Here is a 19,977-nt window from a genome sequence, read left to right as displayed (position 1 = left end):
GTCTGGTCTCTTGTCTTTTGACATGGTTTCTTTTATTGGTTCATATTAGTAACAAGTAACTGTAACATATTGCCATAGAGTTATAGTGGAATAAGAGAGAAAGCAGAGTTCACTATTACACTTAAAGCAAAGAAGACTGTCCAACAGAGTGGTCAGAAAGACACAGTGTTTAACACTCTTAAGTAAGGAGAGAAAAGCATGCATCAAAGTGTGAGCGCGTGTGTGCGGTACATGACAGGTAGCCTTGCAAAGCCAGCTCTCAAATATCAAATAATAAATAGCTTTTCTGGGCCCTCGTTTGGCCCCTCCAAATCATGGAATCTGTTTTAGAATCAAAACGTGTGGTTGCAGGATTTTGGCTGGCTTTGCAGGACACGGCGACAGGCACTAGAGTGTACTGAAGGGAGAGGACAGGCAGAGTGGCAGCATGTACAGAGAGGGCAGGGTCATGTGACTGCGCTACAAGACCTCAGGCACAGCGGTCATATAAGACCGTGCAGTTACCATACAGTGTTTGGAGAGCAGGGAGACACTACAGAGCTAACCGTTTATACAAGGTAGATTTATTTGTTTAACAGGTTGTAAAGTGAATTGAGTTTCTGCTATGTAGCAGACAATATTCAGTAATATAAAACAAATGTAATTAATTAATTAGATTTTAAAAGTCTGATAGCTTGGGGGATTTTTTTTTTATTGTGTGAGTGGTCTGCATCAGCCAGTGAGCTGCTCGTTAGGACAGCCTTGATTCTTTCACTTTGTAAAACTCCCCCCTCTCCATATCTATATGGTCCCTGAATCACTGCTGCATCTTTGGGCCTTTTTGCTCTGGTATTGCATACACCTTCCAACCGTCCCCCCAACGCAGTCTAATGGTATGACCCATCACCACAACAGACTGTATCTCAAGCCCTACGAGAACACCCCATCAATCTCCAGCTATTTACAATGGGTGGACACAGTGTCACACACCTGTACAGTCTGGTATAGAACAACACAAACTACCACCTCACAAATTAAACAAACACATCACAAAGGTGGTGTTTGGAGCAGGGATGCATATAGTGTGAGTCCCACCGTATTTTCTGTACAGTCTGGTCACCAGCTCCAAACTGCAGAATGGCACGTGTTCCAGGATAACTGTCCACACTGAATGTTAAAGCACCGCAGTGCCAATAATAACACACTGTGTATCGTAGTCAGCATTGTAAAGGCAATTCAACATGATTGGATATCAGGTGCATCCGTTCTGTCATTTCATAGACATAAAAACATTCTCACTACTTACTCTAATCCATCAAGTCCTCATCTAACCATCACACTAATTCAAATGTTGCACTTCACACAGACATCCTATTCCTTCATGATTATTTCAAAACCACATAATTTGATTCCCAGCACATAAAGGCAAAGTCAATCTCAATCAATTCTTCATCTTTGGTGAATTTGTCTTTTTGCTACAAGCCAAAGGTTTTTGCTAGATGTTCAGTACATTCAGTAATACGTTACATACAGAAAGGTTTGTTGTTTTGTGTTTGCTTTGTGTGAATTAAGCTTTCAGCAGCCTGAACATGATGAAACACCCACACCTTTCTGTCCTCTGGGTACTGTAGCCATGCCCCCCTCCCATTGCACCAAGGTAACCACCCAAAGGAGCTGAAAGCCGTGGCTGTTGCTCTTGCTCAGGTGCAGCTATGGGGTGTTAGATGAGTACTGTGGCGCGTCCCTGTGGGACTGTGCAGGGTATAAGGCAAAGAGAGAAGCACCATTTGAATTACAGCTGATAAAACACAGAGGTTATCCATGCGTGACTCATACAAGGTGAGCAGATCAATGAAACAGTCCGTTACTCCAGCCACTCATAGTCCCTGAACACCACTCAAGTTTAAAAAAGCAGCTCAAAACAATGTTGGACTGCTATAAGAAAATGTAAAGCCCACTAAAAAACAGACATTCCTTTGGCTTCACTTTCTCTACGTGTTCTCTTCTGTGACACCCTGGGTCACCAGTCACATGACGATGTTTCGCTATCAACATCTCTCAAGGCCTGGTTGCACAAGGATCTGTCAGGCTGTTTTCTACCGACATCAATGGAGCTAAACTGCTTTACAGTTAGACCGGAGTGTACAGTGAATGTGTCCTGTTTAAGACTGCTGTGTCTAGCTCTGACTTGACTGATGGGCACACTCTGTCACATTTATTTGGCATAGACAAGAGCTTTGCACAACCAGCCTCTGAGCCCAGTGTTGTATTAAGACTCAATAGACTGACTAGCAGCTGGACTGTTTTTAGAGAGGGACAGTGCTGCATCCTGTTGGACACATAACACTCATTTTATAGGCCACCCACCTATACAAGACCTACTCCCTCAGTTTCTGAAATGACACAATCCGACAAGGGAGTTTAAACTCATTCAGGCTAAGAGCCAAAATCCTTCACGCATTCCCCTCTGTAAATACAGACTATTCTAGTCTAGTCAGACACTGCTCGGGTCGTTAACCATGCAAAATGGCAGTTGGTTTACCAATCATTGCTTATGCCACATTCATGTTTACTTCCACTGGCTTTGTTCTTAACATGCGTGGCTCACTAGCTCAAATGACATAATTAGGAGATTTAAAGAAGTACAGAGAGTGTCAAGACCAGCTCAGGGCCCAAGTCATAACTGTGACCGGGAAACTCACCACCACTCACTGGGAAGCACTTGCCTCACGTCAGCCAAAGTCCGTCATTCAAGGTAAACAGACAAATCCAATGGATTGAGTGCTACATGCTCATGCTACATGTATTTATTAAGCCTCACACAACCAACTGTAATCATAAAGTGTCTGATAAAGTGAACATTCTCAAGTTGTAAATCTTTCCCATTGCTACCTTCCATCACATGATGTGACCGTGGCAATGTTCACTGTTTTATGTGACATGGTGGAATAATTTCTAATAAGTCCACTGCATAGGGTTCAATAAGTCTCACTGGAGATTGTGAGCAGTGCTATAAACAGACAGATAGACTACATGTCAGACGGTATAGACAGCAGTGACTGATTTCCCAGGTCGTCAGAACACGAGCTTTCTCGCTCAGGAACATACGAGAGTCAGAAGTCTTTAGGAAAACAACAAACCACTGGCAGTACACAACAAGCTCACTCACCATGAAGCACTAACTACCTACAAAAAGTTAAGCTAAGTTATTAGGAAAAGTCAAGTCCGGTACAAAGTGTAAAAAGGGTAAGCGAAGAGTCTAAACACACACACACACACACACGCTAAAGAGTATAGGTTAATATGGGGCATAGTTATGCTCTCTGCTAACAGTAGAAACACAGAACTGCTCACAGTAATATGTACAACCATCACAGCTGTCCACAAGCACTCGTTATGACACTACTCAAGATCCTAAAGCTAACTACTGCTGCTAACTTCATCTACAGCTACGACTGAGTTCTACTAGTTTTCTTAACCAGTCTTTGTGGCGGTGGCAACCGATTCAAACTCCTCCCTGACTTCACACATCTTTTACAAACACCTCACATCCTCTCTTTTAAATCTTTCCTATTGGTGCCCATTTTAAAGTCTACTTAAGGCCGAGCCTCGGGGGACCAGAACATCACAGAAACAACTTTCAGGCCTCTGTACACTTCAGAAATAGGACTTCAGGGAGGGGTTGGCTGCCTAACCTTCCTTGAAACAATCTGCTGATCACGCCCATTTTATGCATTGATGCAGCCAATAGGAAACTATACCGTCAGCCTTCCACCCCTTCAAAGCCTCCCAGTGTTCCTGATCAGAGGTTTGTTTCATACCTCATACTAACTAGTTAGTTTGAAGCATACTGAGAAAGTAGCTGTAATGAACTGGGGAAACTTTGGATGATTTCACAGATTCTCAATCAAATATTTCAGAAATAAACTGATTTTACTGATGAATTTTAAATGTTTGAGTACGTTTTTAAATTCAATACTATTATCATTGAATTGTTAGTATCTCGTGCGTGCAGGTTACGTTGGAGGCGGTAACGTATAAAGAAATGTAGCAAAATGTAAACAGCTCGACGGCTTTGTAAATCATTCATCGTGTTTGTTAGACCTCACTATTCCACAGGATACCTTAAAGTCGCATGTCACACATTTTCTGGCTCTCCACGAGTCTGCTTTTTCCAGAACAACAGAGGTTTCAACTTTTCCAAACCACTGAATAATTGCCTTTTAAATTACCGGAGAAAGAGAAAAGAAAGAAGAAGAAGTACACGCTGTGCATTTTTGAGCTCTAACTGCAGTGCAACTGATTTAGCTAGCAGTTTTAGTGTGAAGTTCCATATTGTGTCGCTACGTTGAACTTCACGAACTCTTAGCATTACAGGGCTGAATGTTGCTCTAGATTTTCCTTTTAACTTCATTTGTTTTTCTTCTTTAACATTTGGGCGTTTCTTTGACAGCTGCTCAGTCGTTTACAAAGAGCTTCACTGACAGCCGCTCTCGTTACAATCATTTCACCATCACCACCAGGTTTCCTTCATTAGGCATTGTCATTAAAGGCTAATGAAAAAACTGATTCTACTTTTTTCGCTTTTTTGTTTTTTAAATATTAGGCTATTTACATTATAAAAAGTCACAGGTTGAAAGTACACAGAAATGTTTAGGTGCCTTATTTTTCCCCTCTGCAAAAAGATCCAAATCTGAATAAGGCAACTTTGTACATTAAGATAGACAACATGACGAGGGTGGAAATGGAGCAGGACGTAGCAACTAATGATGTAACTGTCACATGATGTAAACAGTAGTTACCTAGAGTAACTCCAGTTCTATGAAAATGTGCCACGCCCAATGAGGGACTTCATTAGCTAACTGTGGAGCCTACTAAAGGTCAATGCATGCTCCAAGTTGGTCATTATGTAATTAAACCTGTTGGACAAATACCCCTGATTATGAAATCATAAATAGCATTATTATAATTATGAATGATTATGACACCATATTGATATTTTAGTAAATTGAAACGTAATCACATTTTGTAGGAATAAGAGAAATTCATAGTCAGTCAACATCATCATTACATGATGTAACTTCAGTTAGTACAGTTACATCTGACCATTTACATATTGTATCACATCTCAACATTTGACATGTCCTTACATAATTAGCTGCTACAAGGCTTCACATCTGAAGAGCAAAGACAGACCTCCAAATCATGGATTCTGTAAAGTGTTGTTCCAGTTTATCTATGACTTGCGACAAATAATCAGTTATGGGTCAGAGGGGGAAACTGAGAGCTACTGTAATCAACTCAATGTCAAGAAATTTGATATTGCTGATTACAATTAACAACTTTCATTCATCTAAAAAAAATTAAAAAAACACTGTCCATGTCTCACAGGGCTCCCTGCTTCATTTGGAGTTCAGCTGCCTAAAAATTTCCCCAAATGCTCTTTAGGCTGTGCAGCAAGAGCATCTTCAATGGAATCACGCTGCAAGCCACTGACTCAAAGTTCAGTCAGTCCAGTTCACTGAACAGTGACTGACTCCCTGTGAACTCAAAGCAGCTCGACACCGACCCATAGATGCCCAGAGGAGTTTCTTTCTCCAACATATCATTTCTGTTGTTTTATCCCAGTCATCCAGCTTCACTGTGTTCCTGGAGCTCTGCAAACTGCTACAACTGAAGCCTAAGCTCCCAGCAGAGAAATCACAGAATACTTGCTGAAGGCTGGATAACTGGAAACCAACATTGTTAGTGGTGTTTAAACAGTAAACAATAAATAACTATATACACATACATTTGGCAAAGTTGGATACACAGTTGGCCATGTTTACAGCAGACAATAAAAACAAATATCCGTGTTCACATTCAGCGTAGAAGGGGTACAAATCCCAACTTCTGCAGCAGAGAGCTCCAGGGTCAACATGGACATGCTACACAATAGATAGTATATCCTATAGCATTGCTGTGTGTGTGTGTGTGTGTGTGTGTGTGTGTGTGTGTGTGTGTGTGTGTGTGTGTGTGTGTGTGTTTGTGTGTGTGTGCGCGTGCACAGGGGGGGTTAGGTGGGGGTGAAAAGAATGCATGTAGGTGGGGACCTTTGTGTGTTTGTTACACAGCATTCTCTTCAGTGGGGGGTTCAGCATTGGGTGGCTCCAGGAGAGTCTGCTGGACTGCAAACAGAAAAACCAAACAGACTTTGGTTTATGAAGAGACCATCTCTATCAGCTCTTACAAATTACACCAGACATTAGACTGTATCTGCAGGTAGTACGGGATAAGTAACTTAATAAGTAACTGCACTCTCTATTTATTAGTCTCTGTAACTTCCACTGTACATTTCCAGCTAAACTGAGGCTTATTGTTGACCATTCTCTCTCTCTCTCTCTCTCTCTCTCTCTCTCTCGCCTGCCATTCATCTGTCTTGTGCAGAATTTTGCGTGCATGGCATGCGGCTGCCAGCTACATGCACATCACGGTTCCTTGTAGGCCTATTTCAAGTAACTGTTTAAAAACTAAATAATATTCTTTGTGTGGTTCATCAACTGTGATAAATGATCCAAACGTCTCGCGAGGTGCGAACAACTTGCCACAACACCGGTGAAGCTGGGGCTCTGTCTCTTCAGCAAGTGTTTCTCTTCTGCCACTACACACACACACACACTACGCCCACACATGAGCACTGACCCCCATTCTTTAATGCTGCTTTCAGACCAAAAGCGAAGCGAGCATTCGGGGCGGTGAGTTTACAAACAAAATCGATGCAAAGACGCATAGAGCCGCGATTTCCTGTCGGGTGGCACGAAGGAATTCGCGTGAGTTGAATATTTTTAACTCGAGCCATAAATTCACATGACGCTGAGTCGTGATAGCCTATCAGCGTTGAGATTGTCCGTTCTTCACTGAGGCTTCACAGCGATGGATGGAGAGATTTAGCCATCTAGCCTACAAACTGACGTTAGCAGTGCAATTTTTCCCACCAAATATTGGTTTTCATTGGACAAGCTAGGTCCAGGACCGTCTGCTCTGCCTGTGATAAAATACTGACGTTACTGCTTTATTGAAGTAGGTCTCTGGGCTTTTCTTTTACTGCATTTATAGGACCTTCTTGAAAATGAGATGAAGCATCTCAAGAGGCTATCCTTTAATAATAATAATTTCTCCTTCTCTCTCTCCAGCCACTGGAGTTATCAAGTGACGACACAGTTAAAAGGACACCTTTGTTGTATTTTCCAGAAAAATATATTGTTTTATATTTGGGCTTCTATAGTAATCGATATATATATTTATATAGTAATGGAGATTGGAACAGAGCGTTAATAGTAGATGTGAGTAGAGTGCAGTAGGGATGTGTTTACCTTGTGGTTCTGTAGCCACCACAGCCTCAGGGTTCTCAGCCTTCACCATGTCAGTATTCAGGCTCTCTGCCACAAAGCAACAACACAGTTAGTGAGCATCAACAAATACAATTTCAGTGGTACTGCTGCTGTTAGTACTGCTACTACTGTTACTAACTGCAACTGAATCTACTGCCTCTAACAATGCTTTTTATACTAAGACTACGACTAATGAGCAGGTGTTATCTCCAGACTGGGTTGCATCAGCTATTCATAAATAAATTAAGTCTCAGGGAGAGAGAATTCAGCCTGTCTGCCTCGTTTTTAATGGACCGGTTTTCTCCGAAATACCAGCCCTTAACAGTGTGAACATAAAGTCCTTCCTAAGTTCTTAGTCACTAGCAGCGAGAGTAAGTAGTATTCATACAGTATCGTTTATAATGAGTAGAAAAAGTCAAAGAATGCTAACCTAACATTTTTCACTCATTCTAATTAAATGTTATCAGCATAACATTTTGTAATTGGAGGTATGAGTTAATATTTCCATTATTAAACAGCATTTGGCAAGTTTAAGGTCAGATATGTCGACAGTACTTCGTATTACCTCTTTTACTCTTCACTCTAAATCGGTCAGAAACTATAACAACACTTCTTACTCTGAAACACACATATTTCTCTGTGTGCATGAAGAAATCAAACAAAGTCATACCTACATTTGGTAAACACTATGTTTAATTTGTCACTTGGTCCCTCAATGTATTAAGAAGTGACTTCCTGTTTACACAGTTGCTTTTGATTGTCCTTACTCGTTCAAACATCCTTTAACTCTGCATAAAATGTAAAGCATTTTGATTCTTTGGCCACTTTAGTGCAACAGAACTAGCTGTAAACTCAACAGTGACAGATTATCATGTTTGTGTCTACCTGATGAATGTAAGTCCAATAGTCCCTCTATTAGCTTTAGTTTGGTCTCCACCAATTCCTGCTAAATGCTCCACTGTGTTCACCAGCTAGTTTCTGACTGTGCTGAGCAGGTAGTGTACAGGTAAGTGAGAGTGCTGTGAGACTGAACCAAAACAGTGAAGTTGTTGCTCGTAAAACCAAAACATTGAGCTGAAAGAAGGCAAGAAGCTCAGTAGAGCTGAGGGGAAGTGCAGAGTAGAGTGGCTGACAACTCATTACAGTATATAATTTGAAAACCTTACGTTGTACACCGAAGCACAGCTTCTTCTTCTGGTAGGAGATGTAGCTGCTGACTGCACCCACCAGCGCCATCGCAACCGCACTAACTATCCCTGCAATAGTGCCCACTTCTGCTGTGGTCTCTGGAAACACACACACACACACACACAGTAAGTTCAGGCAGCCAAACATACATTTATGAATAATAACTAGAGAGAGAGAAAACCCACCATTGTTGTCATCATACTGGTTAATCTGATCACTGCCACCACTTGGATGTCCGCCTGTTCAAACACAGTTCAAACAGATGAATATCTGGCCTGTTTTTCTGTTCTGTGCAGTGTTGGTGTCTTCTATAACGACAGGCTTAAATATTCTGTAGCTCCAGAGGTGTACATGGACTTTTTATTAAAAAGTGCAGACATTACCTTTGCCTTTGTCGGGTTTGTAGGTATCATCTTTACTAACGTCAATCAGATCACTGTCAGAAAATCCACCTGAAAGAGGAGATATCACCACACTGAGGATGATGAAAGTTATTGAATGATAATCTATAAACTAAAGAAAGCTGCTTAAAAGCCCTCATTTGTCAGTCATGGGGTTGTTAAAGTGATGTGGTGTATGTGATGCAGAAGATGGTCTCATTCATCATGTGTACAGATAATCAATGTTCAGCCCAAACATCCATTTGGTTTCTTGTAGGGCTGAACGTGCCGCTCTGAAGTGTTTCATTACAGGTTGTAGCCCAGAGTCCCTTCCACCCCCTGGAACCTTATTCAGGAAAAATGATGTACGATACTAGCAGGAATCTCCAGGTCAGAAAAATGAGGCGAGACATTACAAATTTTTTTATCGTTTGAACTGTACCCTGAGTAACACATATGATGTTTGTGGATTTAAAATATTATGTTGTAAGTAAAAACAGATGATAGCTAACGTAGACCGCTTGCTTACTACTAGCTAGGTAACTAGCATTAAGTACATGTACATTAAGTGTACATGTATTCTCTTTTCAAAATAATTGTAACTCAATTATTTGCTCAACCCCTCAGCCTGTTTTTATTTTCCATTTAACTCTTTTAACCCTGATTGTACACTGCACTGTAACTTTGATTATTTATTTAATGTGTATTTTTTCAATTTTCCTATGCTGCTTTTAAACTTTTTTATATTTCCCTGTTGTTTTTATGTTTTGTGTAAAGCACTTTGAATTACCTTGTTGTTGAAATGTGCTATACAAATAAACTTGCCTTGCCTTACACAAATGTGTCTCACCTGATGCACAATACAAACGGAATCAAAAGGCTGTTGTCTCTCACTGTTGACTAAAGGACATATTTTTTCTGAAATAAGGTCCCATGGTGGTCCACCAGAAGGAGGGGCTTAGGCTCTCTATGTCACTCATCAGGACTTCCATGGGAAATTACTGAATTAATTACTACATTGTACATACATAAAATATTAACTGAGAATGAAATAAGGAAAATGTTTAAATGCATATGGGGATGGACGAAAGCTATATTTTGCTCTTCAGCAGTGAAACTCAAAGAAAATGAATGCAAAAGTAACATGTGAAGCAGAGGAAAGGGTTCCTGTTAGGCTATACGTATAGATTTTATATTATCATACTTTTATTGTATGTAGTGACTGAAGTTGCAAAAAGAATATTATATTATTCTTTTTTTTAATTTTTTTTATATATATTATGTTGATAGTGTCCTAAATAATGTTCCATAGATCTATTAGTCCTGTACTTCAGTGTGTGTGTGTGTGTGTGTGTGTGTGTGTGTGTGTGTGTCGGGTAGGGCTGTACATAACGATTATTTTTCAAATCGATTAATCTAACAACTAATTTTGTGTATTCTAAAGAAAAAATATGTTGCCTATTACGCGATTACTGTGCCAATTTATCCAAAACATCTATCAAAAACATGTCTAATCAATAAATCAATATTTTATTCCATCATCCTGATGAAGCACATTAGAATAATGACAATAGTAGCATATCTTAAAATGCATCCAATTTCCACGTCACCGATGTGTTGTGATAATAACAATAACAATTGGGCCACTTTACTTAAAACTTTTAATGTTTCTAACATGGATTTATATCAATATTGAGTAATGCAGTATGATAATCACATGTCTTTCTGCATCAGTGTGGGGCAAAGAAAACAGCTGAAACGATTCACAGACTGTGCAGACAGTCACAGATTGTCTGTAATGTTACAGTGAGCTGTTTTCTCGCTCAGACGTGGCCGTTAATTAAAGCAGAAATTATGAAACAGCCGAACATTAGATGACACACGGTGTAATGTTACGCTACTGTGACAGCAGCGGGCCAGAAATTACTTTTAACTAGGTCTGGGCATGTTAACGCTTTAATTAATTAATGCCAATAATTATTTTATCGCATGTAACGCAGTTTTTATCATGTTGAAAGTCCGAAAGTCAGTGAAAAGCAGTGCAGGGAGGCGTCGGCAGAATACTTGGACGCAGCGTGTGGGAGAAGTAGATAAACAAAAGCAAGACAAGCGATCAAATGCCACAGTGAAGTGGAGGGCGACACACTGCATGCTGGTTAGTACTGGGGAAGATGTCGGTCTTAGGAACGTTCTTCAAATCACAGTGAAGTCGCTTGGCCCCGCAGGGTTGCTCTTTGCTCCCCAGGTAAACGGGAGACAGCACTCTGCGAGTAAACGGCAGGCGCTCTATGGATCTATGGATAGTAACCATAGCAACAGCTTCTGTGCGCTACACAGCTGTAGCCTGTGTAACTTAAGTTAAAATTATAGGCTACATAACTTTACCTGATTGGCCTTCATCTAGTTTTGCGGGGATGCTCTGCCGTGTGAATTCCCTCCTGTTGATGTCTAATTTAGTAAACAATAATAGATTCTGGAAACTCACAAACAGCAGGATCAGTCTCTTCCAATGATCTGTGCTGCGCGTCGCCTACAAAAAGCCTCACCTCACCCTGACAGCGACACTTGAACACAGGCTCTTTATGCTGCTCCCTGATAAAAGAAAAACGTTTCTGCTGATACCTGTTCAGAAAACCTTTTTCTAACAAGCTAGATAAAAGGTCATTCCCTGGCAGTGGAAGATAGCTTTGGTTTAATATTTGATTTGATTACATTAATGTTTAAGTTGAGATTTACAAGAAATATTTTATTGCTACTGTGTAAAGGGAATACTGCTGGGAAAAAGCACCTTATTTATTTAAAGTGTTTGCAGACCACATGTTATTGCACTTTTATGTATATAGCAGTACATTTAAATTAAAAGTGTGCAATACACTACTTTAGAATTCATTATTCAAGTTTGCACATAACTATGCGATTAATCGCAATAAAAAATTTTAATCGTTTGCCCAGCACTACTTTTAACATGATGGCGATGAAGAAAATACATTTTAACGGACTACGTGTGCTGATAATGTGCTGTGCTCGTGTGGAGACAGAAAGTAAACAGGATTTGCGGTGCTGCCGTCAGCGCTCCGGGATCGTTTCGCTTCACGTGTTCGTGGACAGAAGTTCTACTGCAGTGAAGCTATTTACAATTCACAGAGCTGACGGAGCAGCACGTGTTTGAGTTTATGTCTAAAATACTTCTAAACTTTAGACGGTCGAAGGCGCTGTCTTGTAGCTGGAAACTGTCACTAACAACGGATGCGGCGATGCTTCTACGTATTTACGTAATCGATTACGTTGACTAAGCCGACGAATCGTCCCAGCCCTAGTGTCGGGTACCAAAACTCAAGTCACACTGGCACCAGTACCAAACAACAGTACCATACTGTACGTCACTGAAATCTTACCTAACCTGACTTATTATCTCTTAAAAATCCCTTGTGTAGAACTTTAGAACATTAAGCTGTTGAGGTGTCATGAGTTATTGGTGGGGCTATCAGCATATATTGCTGTTTACAACTGTGTCTTTTTGTCAATACATCCAATTCTGAAATTCTAAAGATATTGACTTTAATTCCACATGAAATCATTGTTAAGTCATTTATTTCATAAATAATGATGATTTTAAAGTGAAGTTAAACAAACAGCTACAAATACTAATCTTCTGGGAGACACGTCAACCCACCTCCCTGCCCATGGTTCTTATCCCGGCCACCAATGTCATTTTTGGGGTCCAAGGCATCAGCAAGGTCAAAGTCATCACCAGCTGTAGAGGTCAAAAGGTCAGGGATGTTGTTGCAAAATAAAGGCAAATGCAGGATGTTAAAAAAACATTACTGTAAACTGAGAAGTCAATAACCAGGGGGAAAACCAAACCAAAATCAATCTGACCTGCCTGCTAAACGCTCACGCTGACCTTTCTTTTAGAAAGGACTATACAGTGAAATGTTTTGGCTCCTGTGTAGATTTGTCTCTAGCTGTTGTACTGAACTGGACATCTGTGACCACATATACTTTGTATTTTATAGATCATTAGCCTGTTGTACCAGCTGAGCATAAACATGACTGAATGTTCTGGTGTAAAGTCAACACTGTAACTAGTTTATAGTATTTATATAAAGCAGGGAAATAAAGGCATGCTGCTGATATAAGCCTGCTTCTAATACAGGTGCTCTCTGCAGCTGAGGTACAGGCCTCAGGAGGAAAGTTGGCTATAAACACAGAGGAGGGTGCGTTCTCTCACCAGGCTTGGGTTTGGGCTTGACTGGCGTCTTGGTACCTGTGGGGACTTTAGGCACAACCTTGGGTGGAGCTTTGGTGGTAGTGGTGATGATGCCATCCTCCAAATCAAGCTCTGCAGAGAACATTGACAACACTGACTGTATCTGCTGTATCTGAGTACTGTATAGAGCCAGGAGCCATGTTTCCATCTAATTGTCATGCACATTTTAAGCGGATTTTCAAAATGTTGCAAAAAGAACAACAAAAGTCAATGCGAAATATGTGCATTTCCATCATCTGGTTTGGAGCGAATAAACCAGGCTACGGTAAGTGTAGTTACGTCACGTCAGTAGGCTGTAATAAACAAGACCTATGGGTTCCAAACCAGAAACAAAACCAGTCGCATGAACCTGATGGCCATTGATCTTAGAAAAATGGAGAGAGGTCCTCAGGAATGTGCTTCAAGCGGGCAAACTGCTACCAGCCATGTCTCTGCGTCTGCGCAGCTGGTGTTGTATCATATTATCCAATTGTATAGAATACAGTGTTGTAGTAATTCTATTCACATTTGATGGTAAGTTTGCATAATTAGAGAAACTGTTGTCACTTATAATCATCTTTAGTTCAAAGTGTGTGCTGTGACCAGGAGAAAGATGCCTGGTGATCTAACTGGTGATTAGGTCCCCTGATCCAGAGTTATCCAGATGTCTGATCCCCATGGCCAAGTCTTATCTGAGCTGGAACTTCCCCAAAACACTGGAGTCGGATGATTGCCCACTAGACACTTTTCAGAGGACTGCTGACTCCACTAAAAGTTGTCCATTTCTCTACTTGCACAACATAGTGTGATGTACAGTATATCCGTTTTACGAACTGCGTGTCTGCTTCCTGTCAGCTCTAAAGCAACATTAGCTTCACCGCCGTTCTCCTTACTATCTGTTTCATCCTTATTTTAGCCACTTGTAACAGTTAGCTTATACTGTATTTATTATTTCATATTCACTTTTTTTTTTCTTTCAGCCTGAAATCAAAACCCTTAAAAAAAATCCAACTTTATTTACACATTCTGCCATTCAAGTAATGTAAAAAGGCAACACTTCTGAAACTTAATAAGGAATGAAAACTACAAAAACAGAGTTGGAAAAGTGATCAGTCCCATAACTGATTTCTGACTTCGTTTCATACAGATACTTGTTGCTTTAATTACAGCCATCAGTCTCTTTGGATATGTCTCTATCAGCTTTGCGCACCACGATTGGGGAATATTTTCCCGTTCGTCCTTGTAGAATTGTTTGAGTTCACTCAAATTTCGTGTTGAGCTGGAATTGACTGCTCTCCATTTTCAGATTTTCAAATGGAGTCAGGGCTCTGACTTGGCCACTCATTGACCTTCCTATCCTTAAGCCTCTGCGTTGTTTTTTTGGCAGTGTGTTTAGGGTCATTGTCGTGCTAGAAGGTGAACCACATGTCCATCTTAAGCTTTCTAGCAGAGGGCAGTAGGTTCTTCTCAAGAATTTGACTGCATCCATTTTCCCTTCAATCCTGACCAGTTGCCCAGTCTCTGCTGTAAACAACATAATGCTGCCACCATCATGCTTCCTAGTAGGTATGGTGTGTTCTGGGTAGTGTACTTTGGTTTTTGCCAAATATTACACTTGGAATTCAGTCCCAAAAGTTCAATGTTGGTCTCATCTGACCGTAAAACCTTGTGCCACATGGCATTAGTGTTTTTTTGCAAAGCACAAACGAGACTCAGTGTGGGCCTTTTTCAGGAGAGGCTTCTTTCTTGCCACCCTGCCATACAGGCCAGCTTTGTGTAAAGATTACTGTCACATGCACAGACCGACCAATCTCAGCCATAAAGACTTAAGTCATTCAAAGTTGCCAATGGCCTCTTGGTAGCTTCCCTGATTAATATCCTCCTGGCTCGGTCATTCTGTTTGGAGGGACGGCGCAATGTAGGCAAGGTGTTGGTGGTGCCATATGGTTTCCATTTCTTAATAATGCTCTGGGGTCTCATTCATAAACAGTGCATTCAAAACAGGGCTGGAAACGTGCATACGCCACTTCCCACGCAAAGGTTGTGATCTCTAAAAAAGAAACTTGACGGGAGAATATGCGGTCCTGTAAGTAAACTCTGAACCATGCGTACGCACATAAAGAGGAGAAATGAGAAACGGCGACTCACAGAGTCAGAAGGGCAGAAGAATGAAACAGTTAGGCCTTCTATTGTGAAAAATAAATTGAAATATCACCTCTGAGTATTATAAGCTTAAAGCAGGGGTCGGCAAATAAGTCTGGCATCGGGCCAAGTTTTTTTCAAGCCATTACATGGCGGGCCAGAACCAAGTCAAATTATTTCAAATCTTTATATACTTGTGTGCACGTTTAGCTCAGTCGGTACAGTGGTTTTAAGGTCGATTCCAACTAACTGCAGATATTTTTTTCTCCTTGTTAAACAAATTGATTATAAGGACACTTTTGCACACGCTCACAATAAAGCATGTGCTGCAGTGTGCGTGTGTCCCGGCGTTTGATCCGCATTGATTAACCTACGGACGCTTATTTTCATTTCCCTGAGGAAGTTCAGGGGAATCCAATCACACGTTTACTGACGGCTTTTTCAGAGGTGTGTCAAGCAGGCCAGAGACTCTTTGAATGTCATTCAGAACTCTTTAAAGTAAAAGCTCTCAATAAACTTGACATAAAGCATTGCTGCAAAAAACGTTCTCGTGCTTTTATTTTGGAGGCACAATCACTTAAAAGGAATGATTGTGTGAGTAACTGTAGCTGTCATGACTGAGATCTATTTCAGCACCAGCCGCTCTCAATTTATTTATTTTTCTATCAAAGTAATCTGGCCACGGGCCAGATATTATTGCTGGCGGGCTGCTTCTGGCTGCCTATTGCTGACCACTGGCTTAAAGCCTTTCTGAATAAACAAACACAGGTTTGGTTGATTTTCCCTGAAGTGCGCAAAACAATTTGCAGCGCACACAAAGAACCAGATTTAGGATGATAAACACAAACGGAGATATCTGTTTCTGCAAAAGAACGCCTCAAATATGTTGTACGGTTTAATCCGGTATCATTAATACATGCATGCAGTGCAATTTATTTTAACAGGAGGACAAATTACATTTAAATTGATGCTGTTTTAAATGCGTCAGTCGAGCAAATAGGGGAGCATAGTTTCATATAGTCTATTATTATCACTTATCACTATATTATTATGTTTGTTGCCTTTTCGAGCCAAACGCTATGCGCCAGCGTGTGGATGTGATGCGCTGCTTGTAAAAACACATTATGGAAATATAACACTATTTTGTGTCATATTTAAGTCATATTTATTTGAACTCATCGGCAGCGTCATTAAGTGAGTGGACTGTTTGTGTAGCCTAAATAAATGTTCAAACACAAGCGGGATGCATTTGGTTTAATCTCTTTTTAAACGGGGAAATCCAGTGTGGGTCCACACTGGATTAAATTTCATTTTGTAGCTTTTCTGTCAGATTTTGCCTCTTTTTCTTCCTGCAGTCAGGACGTATTAATATTAATGAGGGGTGTTTCACCATTTATAGGCAACTATGGGCGTTTGAAGGGTCGGCCATGGAGCTCCCTCACATGCACCACTTTTCAAGTTGATTGTGATTTATAAAGGAACTTTCTTACAAGTGTGCGTACGCACGGTTTTATAAGTCTGAATATTTTTTGGCTTTTGGGGGCACGTACACTTTTAGTGAGGATTCTATGCACAGTATAAATGAGACCCCCTTCACTGTACTCGTAGTTAAAGCCTTTGAAAGCTTTTTCTATCCTAACTTTTGAAAGAACCTTTCCAACCATGGTATGTTCTTTGCGTTTCTATGCACTACTAGTAATCGAATGAAGTATGTGAATAATCAACACCACTACAACTGATGTCAGGTGGGAACCATTTAGCACCCTTTGATGTTGAGGATTAGAATGTGTAAATACAGCTGGAAAAAGTTAATTTGTATGTTCTTGGATCCAAAGAGCACCTGTTTTTTGATGCCTTCATTTGTAAAGTAGCACTCCTTACCCAATCAACTGGCATTTTGCACTCTCTTAAATGGTCGTTGTATCAGCAGCTGTGTGTGGTTCTTACCTCCTCCTGGTCCTCCTGCTGGTGCTGCTGGCTTTGGTGACGGGGTCACTGTTGTGAAATTGAAAGATGAATTATATACTGTTGATTGATTTACCTGGTGTGGTCTGCAGTCACACTTACACAAACAAAACACTCAGAAAGAGACAGAGCCACCTGCAAAAAGCTAAACAAGGAAGTGTCACATGACACATCTAAACCAATCACGTTGTTAGAAATCAACACTAGCCAATCAGATTTTGAACTTAGCTGAAATCTGACTCTGGACTTTCTTGATTGGTTGCTGGTACAAATGAAATGACCATATAGTCTGAAAGAAGACATGTAAAGGAAGAAAAGTAGTCCAAAATCTCAAAATTGGCCAGTGCGTGAAAATATTATGTTTTTGCCTGCTGTGTCTCACCTTAAGAAATACAGTCGTTTCTGAGCTTTCTTTTAGCTCCCCATCGCTAAATCACCATGACGATAAATCAGAATCAGCTTTATAAATCGTCTGTTGATGTTTTTAACAGCTGATAAATGACAATTTAAAAAAAAAACGAGAGATGGAAAATGTATCCTTCACTCATGTTGTGCGTTTTGTTGTTGCATAGTTTATCTACTAGAGGGCACTCTGCAACACCTCTGTTAGCAACACAGTAGGTGTGTTTGACTTCATGCGGCGCTGCTGACTTAACGTGATGCATGCTGGACTTAACATAAGGCATGCTGGTTAGAAATTGTGTCACCATGACATTAAAACCTCACAAGAGCATGGTGGCTGTAGGCGCCGAGTCCAGCGGCCGCAGTTGCTTTTCTCCAGCTGCACAAAGTTGGAAGCACACTATTGCCTGGTCTTGCAGCATTTTTCTTTGAAAAATATCATTGATCTCACGCAGGTGTTTTTTAAAATCCTCAAATATCCAAATCGATATGGTCTTAAAAATCCCATATCAGTCGGCTCTACTTTCATATGGTAACATTATATTATCTCACAATGATAAAGTAACAAATTACTGTCTACCTGATGTTGTCATGGATTATACAACTCAGGTTTAAGTTTTAAGAGTTTCTTTTTTGATATTTATATTGTACAAAATGAACAGAAACCAATGAAGATACAAGATTTTCTTGCAATTATGACAGATTTTTGAGAGATACATCTGGGTGTAGTGTGTTTACAGAAGAATCTACCGACAAACTCACACGAGCCCTGCTGGATGCAAATTGAGAACTTAGTGTGTAAAGATTTCTGGGTAATAGAAGTACTTACAATTCATCCATCTATCAAGCATCATAGCTACTACTGAGGACACTGAGGTAATATATTCTGTATTTCTCAGGGAATTAAAAAAAACTAACACATGGTTATATTTTTTAGGCTGATTCCAGCATTTTAGACTGACAAGTGGTCAAATTAAGGATTTATTATTCACCCCACCAGAAATGTAAACTATTGTGGAGAAGCCTTACAAACACATTCAGATATTTGTGCTGGGAAATAAAAAGAGAAAAACAAACTACACAACAGTTAACTGAATACATAAAACATAAAAAAGTGAATTCACCTGTGTGGATGGACCATAGATGTGCAGCCTTTAATCTAACTGCATTCAGTTCAGAATTGTGCAGAAAAGTAACAGGTCCAACCTTTCAAATTACCGCTGTGACTCAGGCGTTTATTCAGACATGAGACCAACATGTTACTCTGCCTCCTGATTTACGTAAAGTGGTGCACGTCTGAGGGGGCCAGAGACTCCAGTTCATTTTGTCTTTGCACTGTGAGAGAAAACTCCAACAAACACAGAAGACATGGAGAAGATACAAACTACACACACAGGAGGACAGGTGTGACAGGTGGGTGGTGTTCTATTGTACTTACACAGTGTACGGTCATCATCACCGTTCAGAGCATCGGCCAGGTTTAAGTCCCCCTGAGACAGGACTACAGTCCAGAGAGGGACAGAGGGAGGAGCAGAGGAGAGGGACAGAGGAGAGGGACAGAGGAAGGAGCAGAGGGGAGGGACAGAGGGAGGAGCAGAGGAGAGGGACAGAGGACGCAGCAGAGGAGAGGGACAGAGGATGCAGCAGAGGAGAGGGACAGAGGACGCAGCAGAGGAGAGGGACAGAGGATGCAGCAGAGGAGAGGGACAGAGGATGCAGCAGAAGAGAGGGACAGAGGATGCAGCAGAGGAGAGGGACAGAGGACGCAGCAGAGGAGAGGGACAGAGGACGCAGCAGAGGAGAGGGACAGAGGAGAGGGAGCAGAGAGAGGGACAGAGGAGAGGGACAGAGGGAGGAGCAGAGGAGAGGGACAGAGGAGAGGGACAGAGGGAGGAGCAGAGGAGAGGGACAGAGGATGCAGCAGAAGAGAGGGACAGAGGACGCAGCAGAGGAGAGGGACAGAGGATGCAGCAGAGGAGAGGGACAGAGGAAGCAGCAGAGGAGAGGGACAGAGGACGCAGCAGAGGAGAGGGACAGAGGAGAGGGACAGAGGACGCAGCAGAGGAGAGGGACAGAGGAGAGGGACAGAGGATGCAGCAGAGGAGAGGGACAGAGGATGCAGCAGAAGAGAGGGACAGAGGAGAGGGACAGAGGATGCAGCAGAGGAGAGGGACAGAGGATGCAGCAGAGGAGAGGGACAGAGGATGCAGCAGAGGAGAGGGACAGAGGATGCAGCAGAGGAGAGGGACAGAGGAGAGGGACAGAGGATGCAGCAGAGGAGAGGGACAGAGGATGCAGCAGA

At 41.3% G+C, this 19,977-nt stretch overlaps 1 protein-coding gene across 2 annotated transcripts in view; it reads right to left on the bottom strand.

Annotated features, from left to right (window-relative positions):
* Positions 1-10: 10 nt before the first annotated feature.
* cd99l2 (CD99 molecule-like 2) overlaps positions 11-19,977 on the bottom strand; it is a 25,580-nt gene continuing 5,613 nt past the window's right edge. The window contains exons 2-10 of one of the 2 annotated variants that reach the window (XM_046064317.1): positions 19,114-19,176; positions 17,256-17,303; positions 13,149-13,259; positions 12,591-12,671; positions 8,921-8,989; positions 8,723-8,776; positions 8,516-8,635; positions 7,332-7,397; positions 11-6,146 (exon numbers count right to left, since the gene is read on the bottom strand). In XM_046064317.1, the coding sequence (XP_045920273.1) occupies positions 6,085-6,146; positions 7,332-7,397; positions 8,516-8,635; positions 8,723-8,776; positions 8,921-8,989; positions 12,591-12,671; positions 13,149-13,259; positions 17,256-17,303; positions 19,114-19,176 (674 nt within the window). In that variant the 3' untranslated portion in view covers positions 11-6,084. The remainder of the gene's footprint in view (positions 6,147-7,331; positions 7,398-8,515; positions 8,636-8,722; positions 8,777-8,920; positions 8,990-12,590; positions 12,672-13,148; positions 13,260-17,255; positions 17,304-19,113; positions 19,177-19,977) is intronic. The other variant, XM_046064318.1, reaches the window with a different exon arrangement.

The sequence above is a fragment of the Micropterus dolomieu genome, linkage group LG12, assembly GCF_021292245.1.
Source record: "Micropterus dolomieu isolate WLL.071019.BEF.003 ecotype Adirondacks linkage group LG12, ASM2129224v1, whole genome shotgun sequence".
NCBI lineage: Eukaryota > Metazoa > Chordata > Actinopteri > Centrarchiformes > Centrarchidae > Micropterus > Micropterus dolomieu.
Note: the sequence above shows the minus strand (reverse complement) of the source record. Positions and strands in the feature narration are given on the sequence as shown.